The sequence below is a fragment of the Toxorhynchites rutilus genome, chromosome 3 (genome assembly GCF_029784135.1).
Source record: "Toxorhynchites rutilus septentrionalis strain SRP chromosome 3, ASM2978413v1, whole genome shotgun sequence".
NCBI classification, from domain to species: Eukaryota; Metazoa; Arthropoda; class Insecta; order Diptera; family Culicidae; genus Toxorhynchites; species Toxorhynchites rutilus.
In genome coordinates this window covers 136,654,967-136,677,723 of record NC_073746.1, presented here as the reverse complement: position 1 = coordinate 136,677,723, position 22,757 = coordinate 136,654,967, and the positions used below count along the sequence as shown (strand labels likewise).

Sequence of the window (22,757 nt, the reverse complement as noted above, 5' to 3'; positions counted from 1 at the left end):
TTATAGCACCAAACTTCAAACTCGCTTTTCTCGAAATCATAAAAATGTCACATGGTCCGGTCTGACTTAACACCGACCATTTATCCCTAGAATGAATCACAACCTAATACAAATCTCAGACTCATAGGATTTCTCATGTTTTCTCGCATCATTTTGCAAACAATACATTAATGCATCTTTATTGAAGCGTATCTTGCTTTGAAATTCTTTAATATACTTGTACTCTGCACACTTGTCGCAGATAATGGCGCCCCTTGAGATCAGATCGTGAATACTTTTGTCGTGGCAAACAATGTGAACCAGCTTGAGGTTCCCGAGCGTAAACAGCTCAATAAAATAAGTTATCACAGAGAGTTTTTTACCCCTACGGTTATGTATCTTACATATGGCATCCGTTTCGTTCGCGATCATCCTCGCGACGTTGTCCACTATCGATGGCAGTACCGCACGGCTCAACTCGACCTGATGGTCCAAGTTCCACACTTGAAATAGAATCATATTTTCTCGGCTGGCGTACGGATTTATGGCATGCGCTGGGTACCTGCATCGCTTTTCGTTCCACAGTCCCATGCACCGAAAGTCACCACTTGCACCGCAAAGAGCGACCTTGTATTTGTCGATGGTATTACCGTCATTTTCCAGCGATTTCTTGATAGCAATTTTGAGTCGCTTTGAAGGAATTGTTTGAGCGTCGGTCTCGTCGCTGTTGTCCTCCTCGTTCCCGAATACTAGGTTGGAAACATTGCTATCGGGCAAACGAACTGAGTGGTTTCGATCGAATATACAGCTGAAGTAATCGAAACCAATTAGCAGATGGCGAAAAAGCTCCAGCATTTCGTCGATCAGCTCTTTGGCCATCAGGTTCTTGCGATAAATAGCACACTTTGTCAGTTCGTCCTTGGTTTTATAATAGTAGCCTCGTATCCTATCCTGGCCACGGCGTTGCATGATCTCCTCCTTTGTGTGGCCCGATTTCGTGTCGATTCCTGGGGAATGAAAAAGCAAAAGATAATTCTACAAACGATTATATTGAGTGTGTTGATTGATCCTTTAAAAATATTGATTCAAGTACCCTGCAACTAACCTGGGCGCCAGGGCGCCCTCCGCAATATATTCTGTCCTTTCTGCATTAACACGTTCGTCGCAGAATGCGCCGTTTTTGAGTTTCTCGTGAGGCCCAAATTGCGGATGAATTATTAAATGAAGACCAAACATATACATTTAATTAAATGAATTAAATGAATTAAATGAAGACCATATATACAGGGTTTTCCAACTTACCACCAGCAAGGTATCGATTTTTAGACAGCATCTACGCATCCAGTTGTCAACAGTTGTCAACGTCATGCCAACACAAAAATCGTTGTTGAAATAGAAATGAGTTGAAATACTCTCAGAGGACTATCCCAACACTAAATTATGTAATGACCCGCTACTCGGGATTTCTCATGGTCGTTATAAGGGGCCACGTGGACGTAATGTACCGTTTTAGACACCCCCCTCCTCCTCCGTGGACTAGCGTGGACATTGATTATACCCTTCTGTTATCCACGTGGATGTTATTCCATTTTTCCAAAAAATGAGGTAAATTATTTTAATTTAATTTTTTTTAATTATTTTTTTAAATAAAAAAAAACAGAAGACGTATTCCACGCCATATTTCGGTAATGACTTCTCCAGAGCATTGAAAGTATTTTTTTATTTCCAAAATTTCCATATATCACACATAGCGGTTTCGCTCAATACAAAGTCCAAGATACATCCCCGCTTCTAAACAACACAAAACTACTGTAGTATCATCGTTATTAATTATTTGAACGATGATTTTTTGGTAATGGAAGCATGTTCCAAAAAAGTCACATTTGAATGAAAAAGAACATTGCTGCAAAGAAGATTTCTTCAGAGATACTACCCATTGAGCTACGGAAGAAATTGTTGTTCGTCTTCCATTTCCACAAAAGCTATCTAGTTTTGGGAGCTCTCGAAAGATAAAAATGAAGCGGCGTTTGCATCAGGAGCGAATGCTGAATTGAATCCCGCGCCATAGAGGACTATGTCGAACACTATTAATATTACAGAGTTCGCTAAGAATATTTTGTGGACATTTCTTCATTTTTCATTTATCCAATCATTTCTTTTTGCATATACAGTTAATCTGAAATATCCGTCCAATATGTTCACGTGGACATGGTCTATACACCTACTCCCCTCATTTCGTACCCCCTATCCCCCCTATCCATATCCACGTAGTATGTGAACAGCCCCTAGGCTGCTCGTTCACACTCAAACAGAACCACGCAACCCACAATTTTCTAGGAGCCAACCTTTTCCCGTTTATTATAAATAGAGCCACTCGCGTCACTCGTGGGGAGCCTCTCTTAATATGGTTCCTAAGGCTCCTGTGGTGAAACCTTCTTTTTGACCAACACCGGACGAGGGCTGACGGCTATCCTTATGAGCCCGGAATAACGAACAAGAAATTTAACGTTCAACGCTGTTTGTTAGAAGGAAATGACACTTAAGATAATGGTATTGAGTTTTTGTATTTCAGGGGGTTTACAGCACACGGTACTTGCGTCTGATTCCAATGGGATTCGATTGTCTGCGTGAGTTGGAGACAGTCTTCCGAAAAACACTTACACATGTCCACACGATGTTCAAATTCCATGTTATTGTTTAACACGAACATGCTTTTCGCTAGTGTTCGATGTTTATTCCAAACACAGCCCATGATGCAAAAACACAAACATCCTAAACAAACATGGTGTTCATAATTCAAACACATCATGTTCAAAACATACCACCCGTTGTCGCAGTCTTCATTTCTTTTCACATGTTTTATGCACGGAAAAAAATAATTTCTCTTAAAACATTGATTTCTTTGCAGAAAACTTTTTCACAGAAGCATTACATTAACTCAGACCCCATGAGTTCTTGCACATTTTGTCTGAATAAAGTGAAGATGGAAGGAAGCTATAAATGGCTGCCACAATGGCGCTCATTTCTTTCATCTCACTCCTTCACCCCTTAACAGAAATTCAAAAATTATGCGAAACAGTGTGTCGAAAAAAATCGTTTTCGCACACTTCCAATCAAGTATTGTCAACCAAACTCTAATTGATTACTCACAAGATATTAAATTTTCATCTGCCGTCGCAATGAATAGTGAAAAACGACGGAAAACTCGAGCTAGTGCTCTGAAAGTTTTTTTTTATCCCATTTATTTATCAGGCTCATTAGCATTTTATCTGTAACAGAGCCGGGTTTTTATCGTGTACATGTACATATGTTTATGTTTCTATAAATTGTAAATTACACAGTAGAACTGGTAGCCATTTAGGCGTTAGATTTTCTGTTCCATTACATTATGGTAAATTATACTGTAGTAGCCATTTAGGCGTAAGGGTATTCTATCTGTTCTTCCATTGTTCAGCAGACCGGACAGCGGAGACAGTTGATATTGATCATTGTTGGGTTATTTATAGAACAGCAGCCCGATGTTTCTTGCAGAGCAGAGCAGTTGTATGGATGAATCGATCTTTGTTCCACCGTGGATCGATCTCCATAGCTGATGATGGTTGCGTGGACGTACCTATTCTATAACAACACAAAGATGGTCAATTGAGGGCCCTGAGTATGAACTCACGATCGATCGCTTAGTAAGCGAACGCGTAACCAAGTGGCTACGAAGACCCCCTGCTCTGAAAGTTAAATTTTAAATTTTCCGCAATGGTTTGATTTTGTATTGGTAAAAGCATCGTTATTTTTTCTACACTGATGACATACAACATCATCGAAACAGCTATAAAAGCCACTCAATAAAAAGTTATTCCTCAGTCATGGCGTTTCATGTCATGAAAATCAATAAAATAAAATTGTGTTGAATATAATTATTCTACAATACAATTATTCTTTAACATGTACGTTTAATGGATCTACAATGTAAGTTTTAGCAACTTTAACATTGGAAAATTGTATTGCAGAGCTTGAAACATTACCACGGTTACCTCTGCTGTCAAAAATAGTAAACGGAAAAGTATTACATTCAATCAAAATGCCTCGGCCAACGAAGAGAAGGGTGAATACTCTCCAACGTGAATATGTGAAAAATAACGATCAACGAAGGAAAATATTAAGGTATTATCAACATCGAGTTACTGTGCGGAAGAGCTTGTTAATACCAAAAGAACCCCAATTCGTATGTGTTATAATGTTAAAATGAAACACAAATTTTTGCATAACTCAAAAACTAATCACGCAAATTGAGCCAAACTGGACATGTGAAGGTTTTAGGGGGCACGAAACGTTTCTATAGTGAATAGACACGACTCCCCCTCTCTAAGAGGGGCTGTCGTACAAATGAAACACAAATTTCTGCATAACTCGAAAACTAATCAATCAAATGGAGCCAAATTTGGCATGTGAAGGGTTTAGGGGGTGTATGGTTCTATCCCGAATAAACGAATAAAGCGTACCTTGAATATGAATGACTTTGATATTTGAATTTAATTTACCTGATGACGAAAGAACATTGATTGTGTGAGGACGGAGGAAAATGTAATGGTAGACAAGAGTGAACGTTCGAGTGTTCGAGGACGCGTATAACGAGCCGGTTGAAATAAGTGAATTAAACGAGTGGATTGAAGGAGCTAAACGACACCCGGACGAACGGTAATCCGGAAGAAGCAGACGAAGTAGTTACAGGGAGCAATAATTGTTTCTATGGTAGTTTGACAATCCTTCCCTCTCTTTGAAGGAGAAGGGGGCTGAATAACTCGAGAACTAATTCAGCAAATGGAATCAAACATGGCATATAAGGGTGGGTTTAGACTAGTGATATATTCATATGAAGAAATATGATGAGATTTATAGAAATCGCATCAACCGTTTACACTAGCGTGAACTTCTATAATGAATATATTCATATCTTCGGTGAATTTATTCACCTGAAGTAGAACTGCATCCAACTTTAGTGATTTCTCACCAGTGAGAAATTCACAAGCGTTTACATATGCTGAATTTATTCAAGTTATATATACCTCGAATAAGTGTATCATATTTATTCTCACCCGTTTACACCTATTTCACGTGAATAAATCCATCTATAGCTATAGATCTCCCTAATGTAAACCCGCCATAAAGTTTTTAGGTATCGATAAACGCTTCTATGGTGGTTCGACACTCCTCCCCCTCTCTAAGGGAGGAGTGCCATACCAATGAAACACAAATTTCTGCATAACTCGATAACTAATCAAGCAAATGGAGCTAAATTTGGGATGTGAGGGTTTTCGGGTACACCCGTGGCCGAGTGGTTAGCGTCTCACATTATCATGCCGGGTGTTCGGGTTCGATTCCCGTTCTGGCCGGGGGATTTTTCGTCAGAGAAATTTCCTTCGACTTGCACTGTGTATTCTAGAGCTTGCCCCTCGAAATACATTCAAGGCGTGTTATTTGGCTTAAGAGATCTCAACTAAGTATTAATAAATGACGCTAGGTAATGCATACGCTGAGACGGCAAAAGTTCCACAGGGAACATTGACGCCATTCAAGATGAAGGGTTTTCGGGTATGAGAAATGTTTCTATGATGGTATGACACCCCTCCCTCCTTTGGAATGGAGAGGGGGTTCTATACAAATATTACGCATATTTCAACCAAACATATCGCAACCAAACAACACTTTCACTCAGCTTCATATATTTAAAAGTTTCTCTGCAAATGCTTGTAAGAAGTAAACAGTAAATCTTTCAGTTTTATCAAGTCACATAAACACGCGTTTGCTGTCCCGTAAAGCCATCCCATAGCATCTTCTGAGTTCACTAAAACATGACTGTCAAATTTGTCAGACAAACTGTTCTGATCTCCAGATTAATCAAACATTTTTCCCGTTAGATGAGTTTCAGGTTGTAGCCATTCCGTTCAGTTTGACGGTTGTTTGCTTGATCCTTCAAAAATCGCTCATGGGTCTTCTTTACTTAACGATATTCACTCTCTCGATCTTCAACCAAACCTCAAACATAGGTGTGCTCCTTTGTATCAGTACATATTCAATTCCACTATGAGAACAAGCTCTACTATGTTCCAATCGCCATCACAATTCAGATTTATCATGACTTCAATGACGCGCGTGTGCTCAAACTAATGTAGACTACTTTCTAATATCCCTTTTTAATTTCTATGAACATTGAAAAAACCCTCCATCATCATTGAAACGAAGTTGGCAGTTCTTTCTTGCAAATTAGTTGGAAACAACTTTGTCGATAACAATCTCAAAATTCATATTGAATTTTTGACATGTGAAATGCACTGCCGTTTAAAATCAGCTATTGTAGTTGCTCTTTTAATGTGCCCAGACATCGAATTGAAATAAGTAACACCTTCAACAAATAGGGAGTTCTATGACAGTCTACTTAAAAAGTTTAGCGTTCGTACTATGTCAGTTATTCTGGTATTATATCGATGAATTTACGGTTTTTAAAATAAATACACAATCCTTTGCTTCACAGATACAGTATGTTTAGCATGAGAGCTGAGGAAATGAATCAGTTACAATGCAAAATTTTGTTTTGTAAACGTTATAACCTCAACATTCGTGTTTCATTAGCAAGGAAAGAATGGAATAGTCTATGGGTGGCGAAATAATCGATTTATACTATTGAATTTTACTCGAAATAGTCAACTCATTCCTTAAACGACATATGATACCGTATTTTTGCAATTTTCTTGAAGACATTATCTGTATGAGACCTAAAAAAAGTTTGTCATCTATAATAACACCAAGATACTTCATCTTTCTAACCCATTCTATACAGGTTACCGAAATGAATTAGAGTATCTCCTACAAAGCAGATGTTTCTTTGGCCGAAGAAATTGGCCTATTGGCCGAAGTAACTTAATTAAAAGTTCAGAAGGTGCAAACAATGGTATTACCAGGATTTTTAAAATATATCTGTTACAGCATCACCAACTATCGGCAACTATATTTGACTAATCTTTGAACGAAAGTCGCAAATAACAGGAACGCCCATTTGAAAAAAAATATCCTTACAAAACCAGACTTTTTGTTCTTCTACATCCAGACTTTGTAACAGTTGAGACGAACGTCTTGTGCCTCGTTTAGTTGTTCATAGTAGTACTGCCTCTAATCTTGAGTCCCTTGTGTTCGTTTGTCAAGATACTTTTTCGCTTGTACAGAGCGTTCAGCTTCTCGAAAAAAATATGCGACTTTTAGGAACGATAAATCCTCACTACGCTTTCTTATTCCAGAGATACTAGTTTATCGATTGACGAAACTCTGGATGTATGTATACCAATGCTGTCAGTCGGTTCGAAAGAAACATCGATTATTGTGATCTATTAGTGCGCCTTCTGTTCTATTACAAAATTGTGGAGGTTGTCAGTTTTTAATTTATCTTTTATAGTCTGGCAATTCCATGTCCTAATATTCTAATGATTAGACAGTATTCCATTCACCCACATGTTAACAACGAATAACATTTGATCGTAAGAATTTTTCACGAGTAAAGCGTAATTCGAATACATGTCTTCCTGATTTGATTAATTAAAGAAAATAGTCTCTTAACGTTCTTGTTGGTCTTGTCCAAAGTGTTTTGTGGTCACATAATGAAGAGTTAGAGCAGCAGTTTCCAACATATAAATAGGAAATAATGTCATTCGAACCAGGAATCAGTCCGTTGTCTTTTGAGAAACATCGGAGGCATTCATCTTTCAATCGATCATTAAAATACAAGTCACCCAGCACTACCTCTTCCTACCTCTACATATAACAAAATATACCCCGTGTTCACAAACCTTCGAACCATGCGGCGTGCTCGTTCCGTCGACTCTTAGCCGTCTGCTCGTCCTGCGAGCGTTGAGCTTGCTGCAGAAGCTTCAGAACTTCGTCCTGATTACTATTGACGAATTCTCGAGCCAGGCTGCCGGCCTGCAGCAGTTCACTATGGGTGGACTTTATTGCGTCATACAAAAGCTCAAAATCTGCAAGTGGGAAATATTTGATTTAGGTCATTGTTACTGTTGAATCCACTCATCGTGCTTCATCGATCGGACAATGTATCTACTATTATGGATATATAGGGTAACACGGGGTGATTTGGTCATATAGGGTGATTTGGGCCACCCCTTTATCTAAAAAATTACGGCTCAACTTAGATTTTTTATAATGTCCTTTCCTTCTATTGTTTAACCGTATGTACCTAAAGTAAAAAAAATTGTTTAAACTTCACAAGTAGAGGGAAACGATAGCATAAACACAGCAAGCACTTTGATCGTCAAAAAATGTGAGTTTTCCGATAGTGGTTTTAAGGTTTTTCCCACTAATTAAACAAATTTTTCGTGTATTGCGCAGTAAAGTTCTGTTCGCCTACAGAAGAAGAACAATTTGATGTAGCGAAACTGTAAGTTTGATAACAATAAATGAAATTATTTGCAATTTAATGTTTGCGTGTTGTGTGGGGTGACATGGACACGTTTCGGTGCGGTTAATTGGTCCTACAGGTTTGAGACTTTTCTTTGGTCTAATTGATTCCAGATGCCGCTGAATTACAAAAAAAAGATGCACAGACAACGTTGGAAGAAGGAGGAGCTTGAAAGAGCAACGCAGGCCATCGAGAACGGATTTTCTTTGACCAAGCATCAAAAGTGTTTGAAAATGCTCGACCAACAGTGGAAAGATTCATGCAGAATTCGAGGTGATGTCAATCCAACTTTTCTGGTCTGGAATCTGGCCAAGACACCTGGTTTCGATACCAAAACATTGTTACTATTTGTAACATTATCCCAAAATACTTTACATAAACATAAGTATGTTTTTTTCAATGAAACACACACTGGACCAAATCACCCCACAGATGGTCCAAATCACCCCGCATCAAATTTTAATGTCCAAAAATCATCTCTATTATTTTATGATATATTTGGTAGATTGAAGCTTTATATAATGATTAAACATTATTTATTGAGAGAAAACAAGTGTAGCTCAGTATACAATGTGACATTATTGGTTTAGAAATATTAGACGATTTGCTTAGGTGGTCCAAATTCCCCCTTTTCCCCTAAGTCGAATTTGTCGTTCTATTCTACTCACCAGTTTTAACAATAACATCTTTCTCTGCTACTACAAACAATATCTGGGCCGGAAGTGTTTGGAAATAGTCCTCGTCTAGCACTTCGACACCGTCTTTAGCCAAGTAAACACGACAGTTTTGTAACTGCATAGGAAAGCAAAACAGAAGATTTGTTATTATTTTAGGTATTTTTATACTATAATTCTCAAGCTCTTTGAAATTTTATGCTTAACGCTTTGACTGCCATAGGGGGCACCGATGACCGGCACTCGACTTGGATACAGTGCCATAAGGGCCACTCCTAACCGACATCGCATAATGCAAAATTGGCGCCTTAGCCAAACCATGGGAAATGCGTCTGGCAGTCAACGTGTTATGAATATTTGGAATAAAATTTTGCAGGTCCTCAGTTCTATTCTTATTTATGAAAAACTCTAATTCCAACGTCATTCATACCTATTCTTCTTGTTCTTTAACGCATCTCAAATGTTATACTCAATGTTGTAGGGATTAAAAAGTTAAAAAAGTTTTTAAGAAATAATTCTAATATGAAAAATTATTGAATTCATATTTGAATCATCCTTTGGCTGGAAATCTTTTAAGCAGTGACGAACTTTTTGAATAAGTTAATAAGAATTAACAGAATCAAAAAAGGAAGCAAGAAGTTCGTTGTTTTTCATCAGATAGTATTTCGAGCCACTAATAAAGCGTTTCCATGAATAAGAGGAGAAATGTCCTTGGTATTCCTGGTGACTTTTCTCCCATGTAAAAGCTCTTTCCCAACAACAATGACTATTCCCATAAATGGTTATCAGTGAGCCTTGAAACAAAAACTACTTCGGAAAACTATAAATGGGCGAGCGCACTGGAGAGTACATTCAACCAGGTCAATGTCAATGGCCTTCGAATTCTCACACATTGTGCACATTCCCAGTGTTCACCTTCGTCCTTTCTTTTTAGCATACTTGCATAGGGCTGCACTTGCGCTCAATGACGAGTTTGCTAGTGTTGTCCTTATAAGACCATCCCTTGCACTCCATGTAAGAGAATTTGAGGACTACATAGAATCTTGTCGCCCAATGTTCAACCATATACAATTTGCTATCTCATAATCTCACTCAATATCATTCTTCAGGACAAAAAGTCAAACCTATTTGTTCGAAATAGTTCTATGAATTAAGCATGTCACCAAACCACAACACAAAAAAAATCCATTGAGAGATTGTCCCCAACACCTGCTGCTTGCATTGCAATAGTGTGCATCCACGAATGTAACGCAATCTAGGTCATTCACCTTGAACTTTTCGGAAGCTTTCGTCCTTAGCATCCGAAGTGAATTTGCGGCCACACCGTACTTCCTACTCCGCTCCACATTGGTGATTTTGTATCCTTGCATTGGTCCAGCACCTGAGGATTTCTTCGAGCAGAGCAGATTCAACATTCCGTTTTTCCAACACAAATCAACACTGAACCCTAATGTCCTTCCAGGTCACCCAACAGAAGCAAACACTCAGAAGAAACACCTTACAGTGCGGGACTTGCAAGTGAACCGTTTATGGCAAGTTGAAATACTGGAATGCACTATCCAAACGCTCGAGCTGCTGACCAGACCTGAAGTTCGTTGATTTGTTTATGTGCAAATTCGCGAAATATGTGTGAATTTAAAAGCTTCTACATTATTATAGTTTATTTTGTGCGCTGCGCAACTGCAGTCAACAGCAAGACGGGTCTATGGTACTAGGTGAGGCCGTTTCGTCACTAAATTGGTTAGGTGAGCGGTATATGAAAACAGTACAGAAGAAAGCAGAAGGGGAATTATTTGCTTGTAGCGCGAAAGAGACAGACTGATCACGAGCGAGCTTCGGCACTAGCGTATTGTGTTTTGTTTACAAACAAAACACAGTAGACTTCCAATATGGCTGAAGAGTGGTTTTAGCAAGTTGGCCCACCTTAGGATATACTTCTAGGCGCCTTGGTCAACAGCTGATAAAAACGACCTCATCGGCCAAAGTAGAAACTGAAAAGCGGAATGGTGATCAAGGTACAGTCCAAAGGTGAGTTTATTTCAATTTATTAGCGAATTCGTTTTTAAAACTGAGTGAGTGCCAAACTGACTATGTAATAAAAAAAAACGTTTTCAGTTTCACGAATGCGGTAGTTTGTTGGTGTGCGTTATGTAGTCTGATTTGTTTATATTTGCGTCGAAAAATGTACAGTGTCGACGTCTGGTGGCGATATAAGTGCTTAGGGGCTGTCCACATACCACGTGGACAGAAAAATCGTGTTTTTGAACCCCCCCTCCCCCTCCGTGGACAAACGTGGACATTTACTATACCCCTCCCCCTGTTGTCCACGTGGACATTACACCAATTATTTCTAAAAAAATCCAAATAAAATTGAACCTCTCTTAAATTTCATTTTGGGATTGATTCTATTTTGTGTTCTATAGTTTTATGGATAACAATGTTAGCTTAAATAATAATAGCGGTTTATTTTAAATTCGTTTATTCTCTATCCAGCATTCTCCGGGAAGTTATTTGTATCGCTCTTTAGTTTCTTCTAAATTCCATTTATGCTGTCAGGTTGTTTTTACCGCTGAAATCCATATAAAAAAATCACTTGAGAATCTATTCTCGGGAATTCTTTTTTTCTTATTCTTATTATCATTCTTTATAATCATATACAATTATTTGCCAATTTTATTTATTTGGTTGAGCTGTAACAGTTCGGCTGAAAAATTCATAAGGTTGACGTCTAGATGGAACCTCTTGCAAAAATATACTTGACAATCACAAAGCACCATCATGGATACGTGTCAAAATTTGACAGCAATCGGTCGATTGGTTCGTGAGTTACAGCATTGAGAGTGAAGCAACTTTTATTATTGTGAAAAAATTGAAAAATCACAAACGAATGAAAACTATGGCAACATTGCATGAATTGGGCTTCGAATTGCTTCCGCATCCACCGTATTCTCCAGATCTGGCCCCCAGCGACTATTTTCTGTTCGCAGACCTGAAGAGAATGTACGCTGGCAAGAAATTTAAGACCGATGATGAAGTGATTACCGAAACCGAGGCCTATTTTGAGGAAAAACCGAAAGATTACTATAAAAATGGTATCGAAAAGTTGCAAATCGTTTTACTGTGTTACTTTTCAGCCGAACTGTTATATGTTTTCAAAAAAAAATCAGACAATGAAATCTAGGGCTTCATTACGAAATCGTTATTGGAATCGCAAGACAAAGCAGCAGTGATAAAAAATCGATATCGGTATCATCATGATGTTCAAGTTATAAGAATGTCGTGTTAAATTATGTAGTGTTAGTTTGTTTAACACACAAATGGCGGCTCAAATGAACAATAAACCTGTATCGTGATCGCTGGCTTCATCTACCAATGATTTTTCTGTTCAACCTCGTAAGACTTGGAAAATATTAGGTTGTTCCCGAATTCGTGCCGACTTTAAGGGAAAAAAATCCAAAGTATCATTCTTACAAACACACAACAATTATTCGAATGTATTGGGTCATTTAAAAAGTATTCGCGTTTTTCTGTTTAATTTCTGAATGTTTTTTTTTTATGTAGGACTACGTCTAAAAATTTCGGACGCTTATATCTCGATCATTTCTTAATAGATCGCAATTATGTTTGCAAGGTCTGGGATAAACCATGGATGCATCAAAAATTCCCAACTAATCGCCCTAATTTTTTGGAGCGTCATCAAAAATTTATGTGACACTTTTCTGTTGATCGATTCTGGTGGTTTCTTCCATAATCGCCTCGTGAAATCTATCCAGTTGTGAACCGTACAACACGGAATTAACCTTTTGGCCGTGTAACTCCTCATAATCGGAGATTCGCTTCCAGTTCCACCATACACACCGCGTCCCTTTTTGTGTAATCCTGGCTTTGATGTTATTTGCAGTGGTTTGTCTTGCTTATCCCATGATCTTTGCAAACAATATCGTATTTTACCCATTTCTATACACCGTGATCGATTTTCTGATGAAAATTCAGTATAAAATTTACAAAATGTAGCAACAATTTACTATAATTCATGTGGCTTCCAAACATCGAGTTTCTTTACGAAGTTTTTTTTTAATATTGATTGGTTAATTCTTATGCCTAGTTTACACAGTGTAAGGTATTGCTGAATCGATCCTTCCGCAATTTCAAAACCCAACCTCCCAACACTTGTTTGGTTTCTCGTAAAAAAACTGGACAAGGTTCTTTTCCATGCTACCCAATGGGCCGAAATTATTGCGCTCAAGAAAAGTGGCCTGAAAAATTGATAACCGGAAAGTGCAATATCTGGTGATGATGGCGGGTGAAATAGCACTTCTCAGGCAAACCTAACATTTTCGGCCAGGTTGTCAAAGAGAAGGAAGATTGACATTGTCCTGATGGAATATGACGTCTATTTTATTGGCTAATTATGTTAGTTTATTCTGGACTTTAGTTTCGTTTAGTTATAAGCAGTTCTTGTTAGAATCTATCGAAGCTCTGTAGAAGCACATTAAACGGAATTCCTTTCCAATCTCACCAGACACAAGACGCAAAAGTATGGAACCGATATATTGTAGATTTATAGAAATCGCATCAACCGTTTACACTAGCGTGAACTTCTATAATGAATATATTCCTATTTTCGGTGAATTTATTCACCTGAAGTAGAACTGCATCCAACTTTAGTGATTTCTCACCAGTGAGAAATTCACAAGCGTTTACATATGGTGAATTTATTCAAGTTATATATACCTCGAATAAGTGTATCATATTTATTATCATCTGTTTACACCTTTTTTCACGTGAATAAATCCATCTATAGCTATAGATCTCCCTAATGTAAATCCGCCATAACATACTTTGGTGGTATCTTCGTCCTGGCGGAATGTATGATCCTCTTCTGCCAATGTAAATAAATCCATCACTCTCAGTTCATGTGCGTTACTCTCAAAATACACATTTCAGCGAAACAGTTCAACAATATGAAAAAATATGGTCTCTTATTGATAAATACGGAGTACTCGCAAGGGGCGGCAATATTGAAATTTGATAAAAATGCAGAGCAGATTTTATTCTTTATTGATTATGGATATTAATGTATTTTCAAAAATATTCATTTTATGTATCCACGTAGACATTATCTGAACCCCCTCCTCCCTCTCCGTGGACAATCGTGGACATTTTCGTACCCCCTACCCCCCCTAAAGTTGTCCACGTGGTATGTGGACAGCCCCTTAGGAGGTATATTATTCTCTATCAGATCAGAAGGGCCAAGTGCAGTGTAAAATTATAAAAGTTTGAATAAAAATTTCTACTTCAAAATGTTTGATTACCTAACACATGTAGTGCTGCCACTTAACAATTTGTCGATGCATTTCCAGTTTGTTCCACAAATAATCACTATTATAATATAAAATCATCATCAGACACAGTTTTCGTTCAATATGTTTTTCCAATTTCGGAAAAAACCTCTTATTTCATCACATAAAATAAATATTCGATACGTAAAAGCAAATTTTCATTCATAATTTTTATGTTAAAAGCATGTTTATTCCATCTGAATATCCATCATTATTTTTACTTCCCAATGAAAACACACGAAGTTTAATACTGTCTACGCGAATATACTCATCAAAATCAGAATCCGAATTGAATTACGATTCCAATAATACAAAAACAAAGACTATGAAAGTCTTTATTTTCAGATTTTCCAAAACAAAACTCGGAGTTTGACAGTTCAGTATAGTTGTATTGGTGAACCCGAGTGCCAACCTGTGAAACATCTCAGTGCGAAACTAACAGCTTTCGGGGCGAACCCAGGGGTTAGACATCAATTGGATATAGGCTACCCAAAATCAAAATCAATATGGCGTCATTTGTTTACCAACATATCATTTGCGAGGATTGAAATCGTTGAAATCACGGAGATAGTAAAAATAAAGAAAAATGCGCTACTTTATTTCTAACTGCATGAGCGATTTTCATATTTCGGGTTCACATGGAGGTGTTCACATTTAACATGGAGTTTAAAGTTAGCTACTATTCGACTCTATAACCGGACCGAGTTGTAAACAACAGTAATTGACAGAACCAAAATGTCAGTGAACCACAGCAATATTGAGTACACTGGCAATATGAGGGATTTGACGTTTTAGTCATACCCCTGGGCGAACCTAGTGCGACACTAGGTTGAACCTGAGTGAATAAAAAAACCTTTTGACAGCAGTTCGTGTGGCACTGGGGTTGGAACTGAACAAAAACGAATTCACTATATGATAAGAAAATTTCTACAAGAATAATTCCTGATTAAAAACATAACCACAGAAAGCTTCAAAAATAGATGGATTGAGATCTATATCAATTGAATTTACTCTATTATTACGATATACCTTTCGACTGTAGTGTCAGTCCAAAACTTATCAGGTTCTTTAGTGCTTTAATGTATGATATAATACGTATCACGAGTGAGCATCATTGTTACTTCGTTAGAAGTTTACAACTTCCGTATGACTTGCATATTTTACAACTAAATTCTTCTTTACTTTCTAAATTGGTTCACACAAAACAATAATTCTCTCGTTCTCGAATAATAATTTCCCCGATTCTTCCGAAAAAAGATAGATTGGATATATATTTCTAGCGATATAGGGCGCTAGAAATATATATCCAATGTGCAATTTTGAAAATCTAATAGGATCGTACGATTTTTCCAGTGACACGTTTACAACAGATGTAAAAACATTATAAAATCGACCACTAATCGCCAGTGTAATCTAGAGCTCAATTCTTGACTTCTATCCCAACTTTATTCTCTTGAATGGCGTCAACGTTCCCTGTGAAACTTTTGCCGTCTGAACGTATGCATTCATTAGTGTCATTATTAATACTTAGTTGAGATTTCTTAAGCCAAATAACACGCCTTGAATGTATTCCGAGAGGCAATCTCTAGAATGACTAGACTGAGAGATGAACAATCTGGGATACTGTGTTTGCCAACATACTCAAAGTGAGCGTTCCTGAATCAGCGAACGTAGTTCAACTACACTACTCTAAAGGACGTTCCCAGTCGATGTTGACAGATAGTAATCATATGGAGCCAATCTAGAGTGTAATCAAAAGCACATCTCGGCCAATTATTTTCTTGATCGCTTTTGCGGTGTGTGACGAAGCAATACTACTTTTGTCTCTGTTTTCGTTGTTGTTGTTTTTCAACAGAGAGCGCCACTAAAAAATGAATAAGATTAATTTCGAGAGGTTCATCTGTCACTAGCTTATGTGTGAAGTTTCATGACATTTCGTTGATTTGTTCACAAACTATAGTTGTTTAAATATCACTACCTGAGCATTCGTATAGAAAATGGAAAAAGAGGAATATCGTATTTTGATCAAACATTGTTTTTCGATGGGAAAAACTCCTGAACAATCAATGCAGTGGTTGACGAAATATTATTCCACTTCTGCTCCTTCGAGAAAAACCAGTTCATCGGTGGTTTAGTGAATTTAGAATGAGCCGTACAAGCACCGCAGATGCACCTCACTCTGAGAGACCAAATGAGACTACGAATCCATAAATCTTAGAACAAGTGCATTCACCCGTTTTGAACGATCGTAAAGTGAAGTTACGCGAGTTAGCTGAGGCCGTAGGCGAGTGGGATCCATTTTGCACGACATTTTGGACATGAAAAAGCTATCCGCACGATGGGTGTCGTGTTTGCTAACCGTCAACCGAAAACAGCGCGCGTTGATGATTCAACAGTCGGTTTGGCGTTGTTGAAGCGTAATCGAGTGGACTTCGTTCGACGTTTTGTGACAATGGATTGAACGTGGATTTATTACCACACTCCTGACTCCTGAACTTCTGAACGCTCCTGAGTCCAAAAGGCAGTCTACAGAGTGGCACTGAGACATATTTCGAAGACTTAGAACGAAACGTCTACAGAAAGGGAATTGAAATGTTGGAAACTCGTTATACCAAGTGTATTACCCTCGACGGAAATTATGTTGATGAATAAATACAACTTTGTCCAAAACAATTCAACCATTTCTAACCAGAGTTTCGATTGAAATTGACTGTTTCTTTTTGGCTGTGTTTAGTATTAACGATTTCATCGGTTATAGAACAGAAAATTATTGGTTAGTCTACCATTGCGGAGTATAGATAGATAATTCAAAGGTTTCCACGATTCATTGTGAACGGCATAAGATTCTGTAACTTTTTTGCTTCGGAATAACACCATTGATCTTCCGTCCTTATGAGTTCCAAAATATATCAACGGTTCAATTAATTCTAGAGGAGTTCTGCTGGTCACCTCCACTATTTACACAAGAATAACTTCTAAAAAAAACCTTCTCCTTCTCCCCAATTTGTGTGTTCTCTTGGGAAGTGATCTCAACAGCTTCTTCGAAACTATCTAATCCTAAACTCACTAGTTTCAATCATTTCCAAACCTAAAATCATTCCAAGCGATCCCAATTTGTAATTATCCATTTCTTATTGAAAAGTTGATTCACGTTTATTTTTTCGACCATCTCGTATGTGATTTTTTTTGTAGAAAACCAGCTTAATAGTTTTGTTACCGCAGTTTTCCGCGATTGTGACTACATTCAATAATTAGGTAAAAGTATAAGCTTTCAATTGAACACTGTCCGACGCTGCGCAAAACTGCGCGATTTGTCGTTTTAGTGTGAAAAGCGATAGCAAGTTTTTTTATATTTAAATTTTATCTAGGATCAAATTAAATCAGAATCATAATAATCCATTGATGAAAATTTTCGTATCACAGTAATCTGTAAAAGTTGAAATATAACATTGGGCTAAACATCACAAAATTTATTATTAAAAAGTTATGTAAGTGATTTGATTATAATCATATCCAAGCAATTTATCACTCAGAGCATATTAAAAACAATATCAATTGAAAACAGTCAATCCTTTTTAATTGTTGAACAAGATTTTCTATCATACAAACTGATTGAACAACAGTCCGTTTGCAGGTTGATTTTACTTCGTACTCCTTTGCAAATAGACGTAAAGCACTCAGTTCGTTGTATGAGAAAAAAACAAGGAATATTCGTGGCAATACCGCATCTCTTTAGTTTCATTTGCAACGTTGTGTGATTCCAGTTTCAATGTTTCTATGATTCGTTCAAAATAGATATCAGCTATGTTTAGAAAATCAAACTCATAATTTCGTTGAGTTTTATTATGGAGCGTTTAACTTCAGCGGTACCACACAATTCAATGTCGAGTAAGTTGTTTATTCATGGCTTGATACGTGTATTTTAATATCCTCTTCTAACCAAAAAAACCGGATAAGAAAGACAACAAATCTATAAAACAATGAAGTATTGAAAACCACAAAACGAAATGAAAATAGCAACGAATGCATTTTTTTCTGTTGATAAGTATAATGAATTCAAAATCCCACTCATAAAAATAGTCGAGAAAATACTAGTCATGGTATAGTCAATCATCTTCTCACCTCCACAGATTCAATAGTAAACACATATTTTGATACGGAGAAAAGTAATTGTAAAAAGATGAATTCTAGATGAAGTAATATTTCTATTGAAGGTCACAATTGTTGAATCAGGAAAAAATGTCTATGAATCTAATGGCAGTTATGAAGAAGAAGAAGAAGAAGAAGAAAAAGAAGATTATTGTTTTGATTTGTTTTTTTTCAGTAACTGTATTGTATTAAACTGTTATCTAAAAAAATATTTTATATTTTAAGCAGAATTTGTTTGATTTGAGGGGTCGTTCATAAACTACGTGATATTTTTCAATGCCCAGTGAGTTTGCTTGTGCTCAAAGATCATCAAATTATATAGAAAAGTATGTAAGTAGTGTAGAAGAGCGTGCCATAAAATCCCAAAAAAATGGATAAAGTGTTTTTATGGATGGCCCCGAAAAAAGAATGGCAGATTCGTGTTCAGCATCCCGAAATTATTGAGAGGGGGAATCCTACCCTGGAAGATCGAGAAATAACGGATTTTGTTGATTTTTATAAGGATGTTGGAATTACAGTTGAGTGTTGGGACATTTTAGTGATTGGTGAAGATATATTTTTTTATTTTTTGGCCAATATAGTGATTATTATTCAGTAGGCAGCTGGGTGCGTGGATACTCTTTAAAAACTGATAGTACGGTTTTCTCAGTATCTAGTAGACCGATGACTGAAATTGGCATGTAAAAATGCAAAAGGAATTATCTAAATTGTTACGTAGAGGTTTTTAAAAAGTCGAAAAATTGCCAAAATGGCGGTCTACAATAGTCATTATTTTAAAAATCATAAAAAAATATATAAAATAGATAGAGATATCACAAAACGGCTACGTAACATACGTTAACATACCATTTTCAGTTTTATAGAGAGCATCCAGTCTGCTCAAAACAACATTATTGATTCTCGGTCTGTGAGACCGTATGCGCGAGTATAGGAAGGTTAAAAAAGCACAATGATATTTCTCACCTACCATTGATATTTTTAACAGCAGTTTTGAATTTGATCACCCAAGCTCTACCAAGCAGTTACTCTTCCAAACCATAATATAAACTGTCTGAATGTTGCAGTATAGCTACAGCAGCCAAAAGATTTTTTTTCAATGATGTGAAATTAACGGAACGGTCTCGAATATAGCGGAATGTTCATTTATTTTCTTCTCGTAGAAGCGTTCACCTTTTATACTGTCATAACATTTATGCAGTGTCGTTTTGAATCGCTTCTCGATTCTAAATTTATTCTAATGAACACATCGCGTACATCACCACCAAAGCATCCAAAACATAAGATTATATCGTTTGTGACACAAAATAACTCAAGGACATATCACAGGAGGGTTGTCTGTTGCTTAGATCTTTGATTAGATCACTTTTAGAAATAAGTTTGCATTAGTTACTATTAAACTTGTAGCTGTTTCATGGTATTCGCTCAGAATAATCTTTCAAGTCTTCCCAACCACGAGAGTCGTTTTAGGATAGCTGTGCATAATTTACTGAGTCTACGAAGAATTGTTGCCACTTGTTCTTCCTAAATGGTATTAACGTTGCTCTAGGAACTATGTCTTCTAAACGTTACGTTACATAAATTTGTACATTTTCGAGATTTCGATACCTAATAACAGGTCTGGAATGGATTCGAGTGACAAGTTCGAAGATCCGAGTGTACCAAGTTGAAACAACTGTTTTGACGAAAAATCGTCAAAAAACGGAATTGAACCTCTTTTCACGATATGTGTGTAGCAATATAAGTTCACAAAATCTCCAATCACATTCCTTCATTATCTCAACTTTTATACAATTTCGTATAACGTTATATCCATACCTGTGACAAACATTGTATAGGTTGAATTCATTTTTACATGCTGATAAATTTCTTTAGCCAAATCAGTCGAGTAGATCCTGAGACATCGATACCACCACCTGAAAAACATGATTTAGAGAAAAACGCGTTTAAAAATTTGTACAGCAATACTATATCCCTTGGGGTCACCTCATACTGTTGACTGTAACTTTCTAATGAAATCAAATATTGAAAAATCCTTTTAGGACAACATTTTTGAGGACATAAGCTTCACAAAAATGCAAAAAAATTGGACCTTCCATACCGGGGTCCCCCCTTAATACTTACGATCATGAGCTCAAAATTCAGGACCCTAAATTGATTATCTTTGTGTGTTATTCTAGCTACTACATCCACGTGACAATCATCATGTGACGGTGATCCCATCCTCTCACCGCTCAGATACGGTCTGCTCTATTGGTAATTGGTGCTTTAAAGGTGATGGTGGAATGGCGCTCACTTCTTTCATCTCACTCCCTCACCTTTCGTCAGATATGCAAAAAAAAATTCAATAATTTTGCGAAACAGTGTGTAGAAAATGATCGTTTTCGCACACTTCTCATCAAGTAATATCAACCAAACTCTAATCGATTACTCACAAGGTATTAAATTTTCATCTGCCGTCCCAATGTATAATGAAAATCATCGGAAAACTCGAACTTATGCTCTGAAAGTTTATTTGTCATTTTTCAATTTTCCGCAATGGTTTTGTTTATATTGACATCGTTATTTTCTCGACACCGATGCCAGACAACATCATCGAAACAGCTATAAAAACCACTCAATAAAATGTTATCCCTGAATCATAGCGTTTCATGTTATGAAAATCACTAAAATTAAATTGTGTTGATATCAATACAGTTATTTTATTTACGTTTAATGGATCTATAATGTAAGTTTTAGCAACTTTACCGTTGGTTAAGAAAATATTATTGCAGAGCTCAAAAATAGTAGACAGAAAAGTATTACATTCAATCAAAATACCTCGGCCAACGAAAAAAAGGGTTAAAGCTCTCCAACGAGAATATGTTAAAAAAAAATACGATCAAAGAAGGAAAATATTAAGGAATTATCAACGTCGAGTTAGTGTGCGGAAGACTTGTCAAACATGACAATTTATTGAAACAATGGATTTTGTTTTCGTAATTTTTGATTGTACCGGTTTTCATTGTTTTCATGGCTTTGGACTAGGGCGCGCTAGCTCATTCAATTTGATATGTCGATCATCTGAATCGGTTCAGTGGTTCAAAAGTTATAAATTAAAAAAAAAAAGTCATTTTTGGGAAAATGTGGAAAAATGTGATTTTTCGGACCACCCTAAAATGGAAATGAGCACTCTGAATTAGTATTAGACAGTATTGATCACGGTGTAGATGGCAATCGAGCTCTATCAAAATTGGCCACAATAATAAATATCGATCGTTTAATTACAGACAAAAGGGAATGATTCGAATACTGTTTGTTTTTTGTTATTTATTAGACTCATTAGCATTTTAGCTTTAAAAGAGCCGGGTTTTAGTCGTGTACATGTACATATGTGTAACCAAGTGGCTACGAAAATTGTTGTTCGTGTGGATTAAAAGACAGAGACATCATATGTAAAATGATGATCAAAAGCCAAGGAAGGAAAAATTTCCTGCATTCCCGATAATTTATTGTAGTTTGTAGTCACACACCATATAACGATTTTTTTATCTCTCCGTTTTCACTTGTTTTAATCAAGTGTGAAAAAAAAATTCATGTATCTACTTTTAATTCGGCATAATTTTATGTAGAACAAAAAATATTGAAAATGTTCATATATACTATGTAAAGGTGAATATTGATATATTACAAATAAAACTTGCGAAAAGTTCAGTAAAAATCACGAGTAATAAATTGAAAGCTCATGAGAACAAATGCGCTCACTGACATAAATTCTTCCAGTTCTACTTCTTGAAGTGCAATTAAAAAAGGCATTAGATTAAATGTTAGAATCAGTTTAACAACGAGAAAAATGTTTGTAAATTAATACGTTATCTTTATCTAGCCTTTCATCCTCCACATGCCGGATGCAAATTAGCTGATTATTCGCAACTTTTGCTAATTTCATTTCTATATGTTTTTCCGGGTAAAAAAAACATAGAAAAAGGCAGCGATAATTTTTGTTTCAAACATTCAGGGGTCAGTGGCTCTAATCATGACCCACAACAAGTTAATTAATTGTAGGAAAAAAAGAACAAGAGCTGTTGCTGTTCAAACTAGAACCGCCGACAAGACGGTAGCGGCATACAATTATCAGTTATTCGGTAGCCCGCCGCAAGTCCAGTTGAATCCTGCGAG

General features: G+C 36.7%; 1 protein-coding gene across 1 annotated transcript; it reads right to left on the bottom strand.

The window, feature by feature from the left end:
• Positions 1-96: 96 nt before the first annotated feature.
• Positions 97-10,974, bottom strand: LOC129773510 (uncharacterized). Its single transcript, XM_055777124.1, has 4 exons — positions 10,380-10,974; positions 9,106-9,229; positions 7,812-7,997; positions 97-986 (listed from the first exon to the last, which is right to left on the bottom strand). The coding sequence occupies exons 1-4, from the start codon at positions 10,524-10,526 to the stop codon at positions 97-99; spliced, it is 1,347 nt and encodes a 448-aa protein (XP_055633099.1). The 5' UTR covers positions 10,527-10,974.
• Positions 10,975-22,757: the final 11,783 nt, after the last annotated feature.

Coding starts and splice junctions, on each gene's coding strand:
- LOC129773510 (XM_055777124.1), bottom strand. CDS start 10,526: ATGTTGAATCTGCTCTGCTCGAAGAAATCCTCAGGTGCTGGACCAATG. Junction 9,230..10,379: donor AAGCTTCCGAAAAGTTCAAG/GTGAATGACCTA, acceptor TTTCCTATGCAG/TTACAAAACTGTCGTGTTTA. Junction 987..7,811: donor GCACGCCGCATGGTTCGAAG/GTTTGTGAACAC, acceptor TTCATTCCCCAG/GAATCGACACGAAATCGGGC.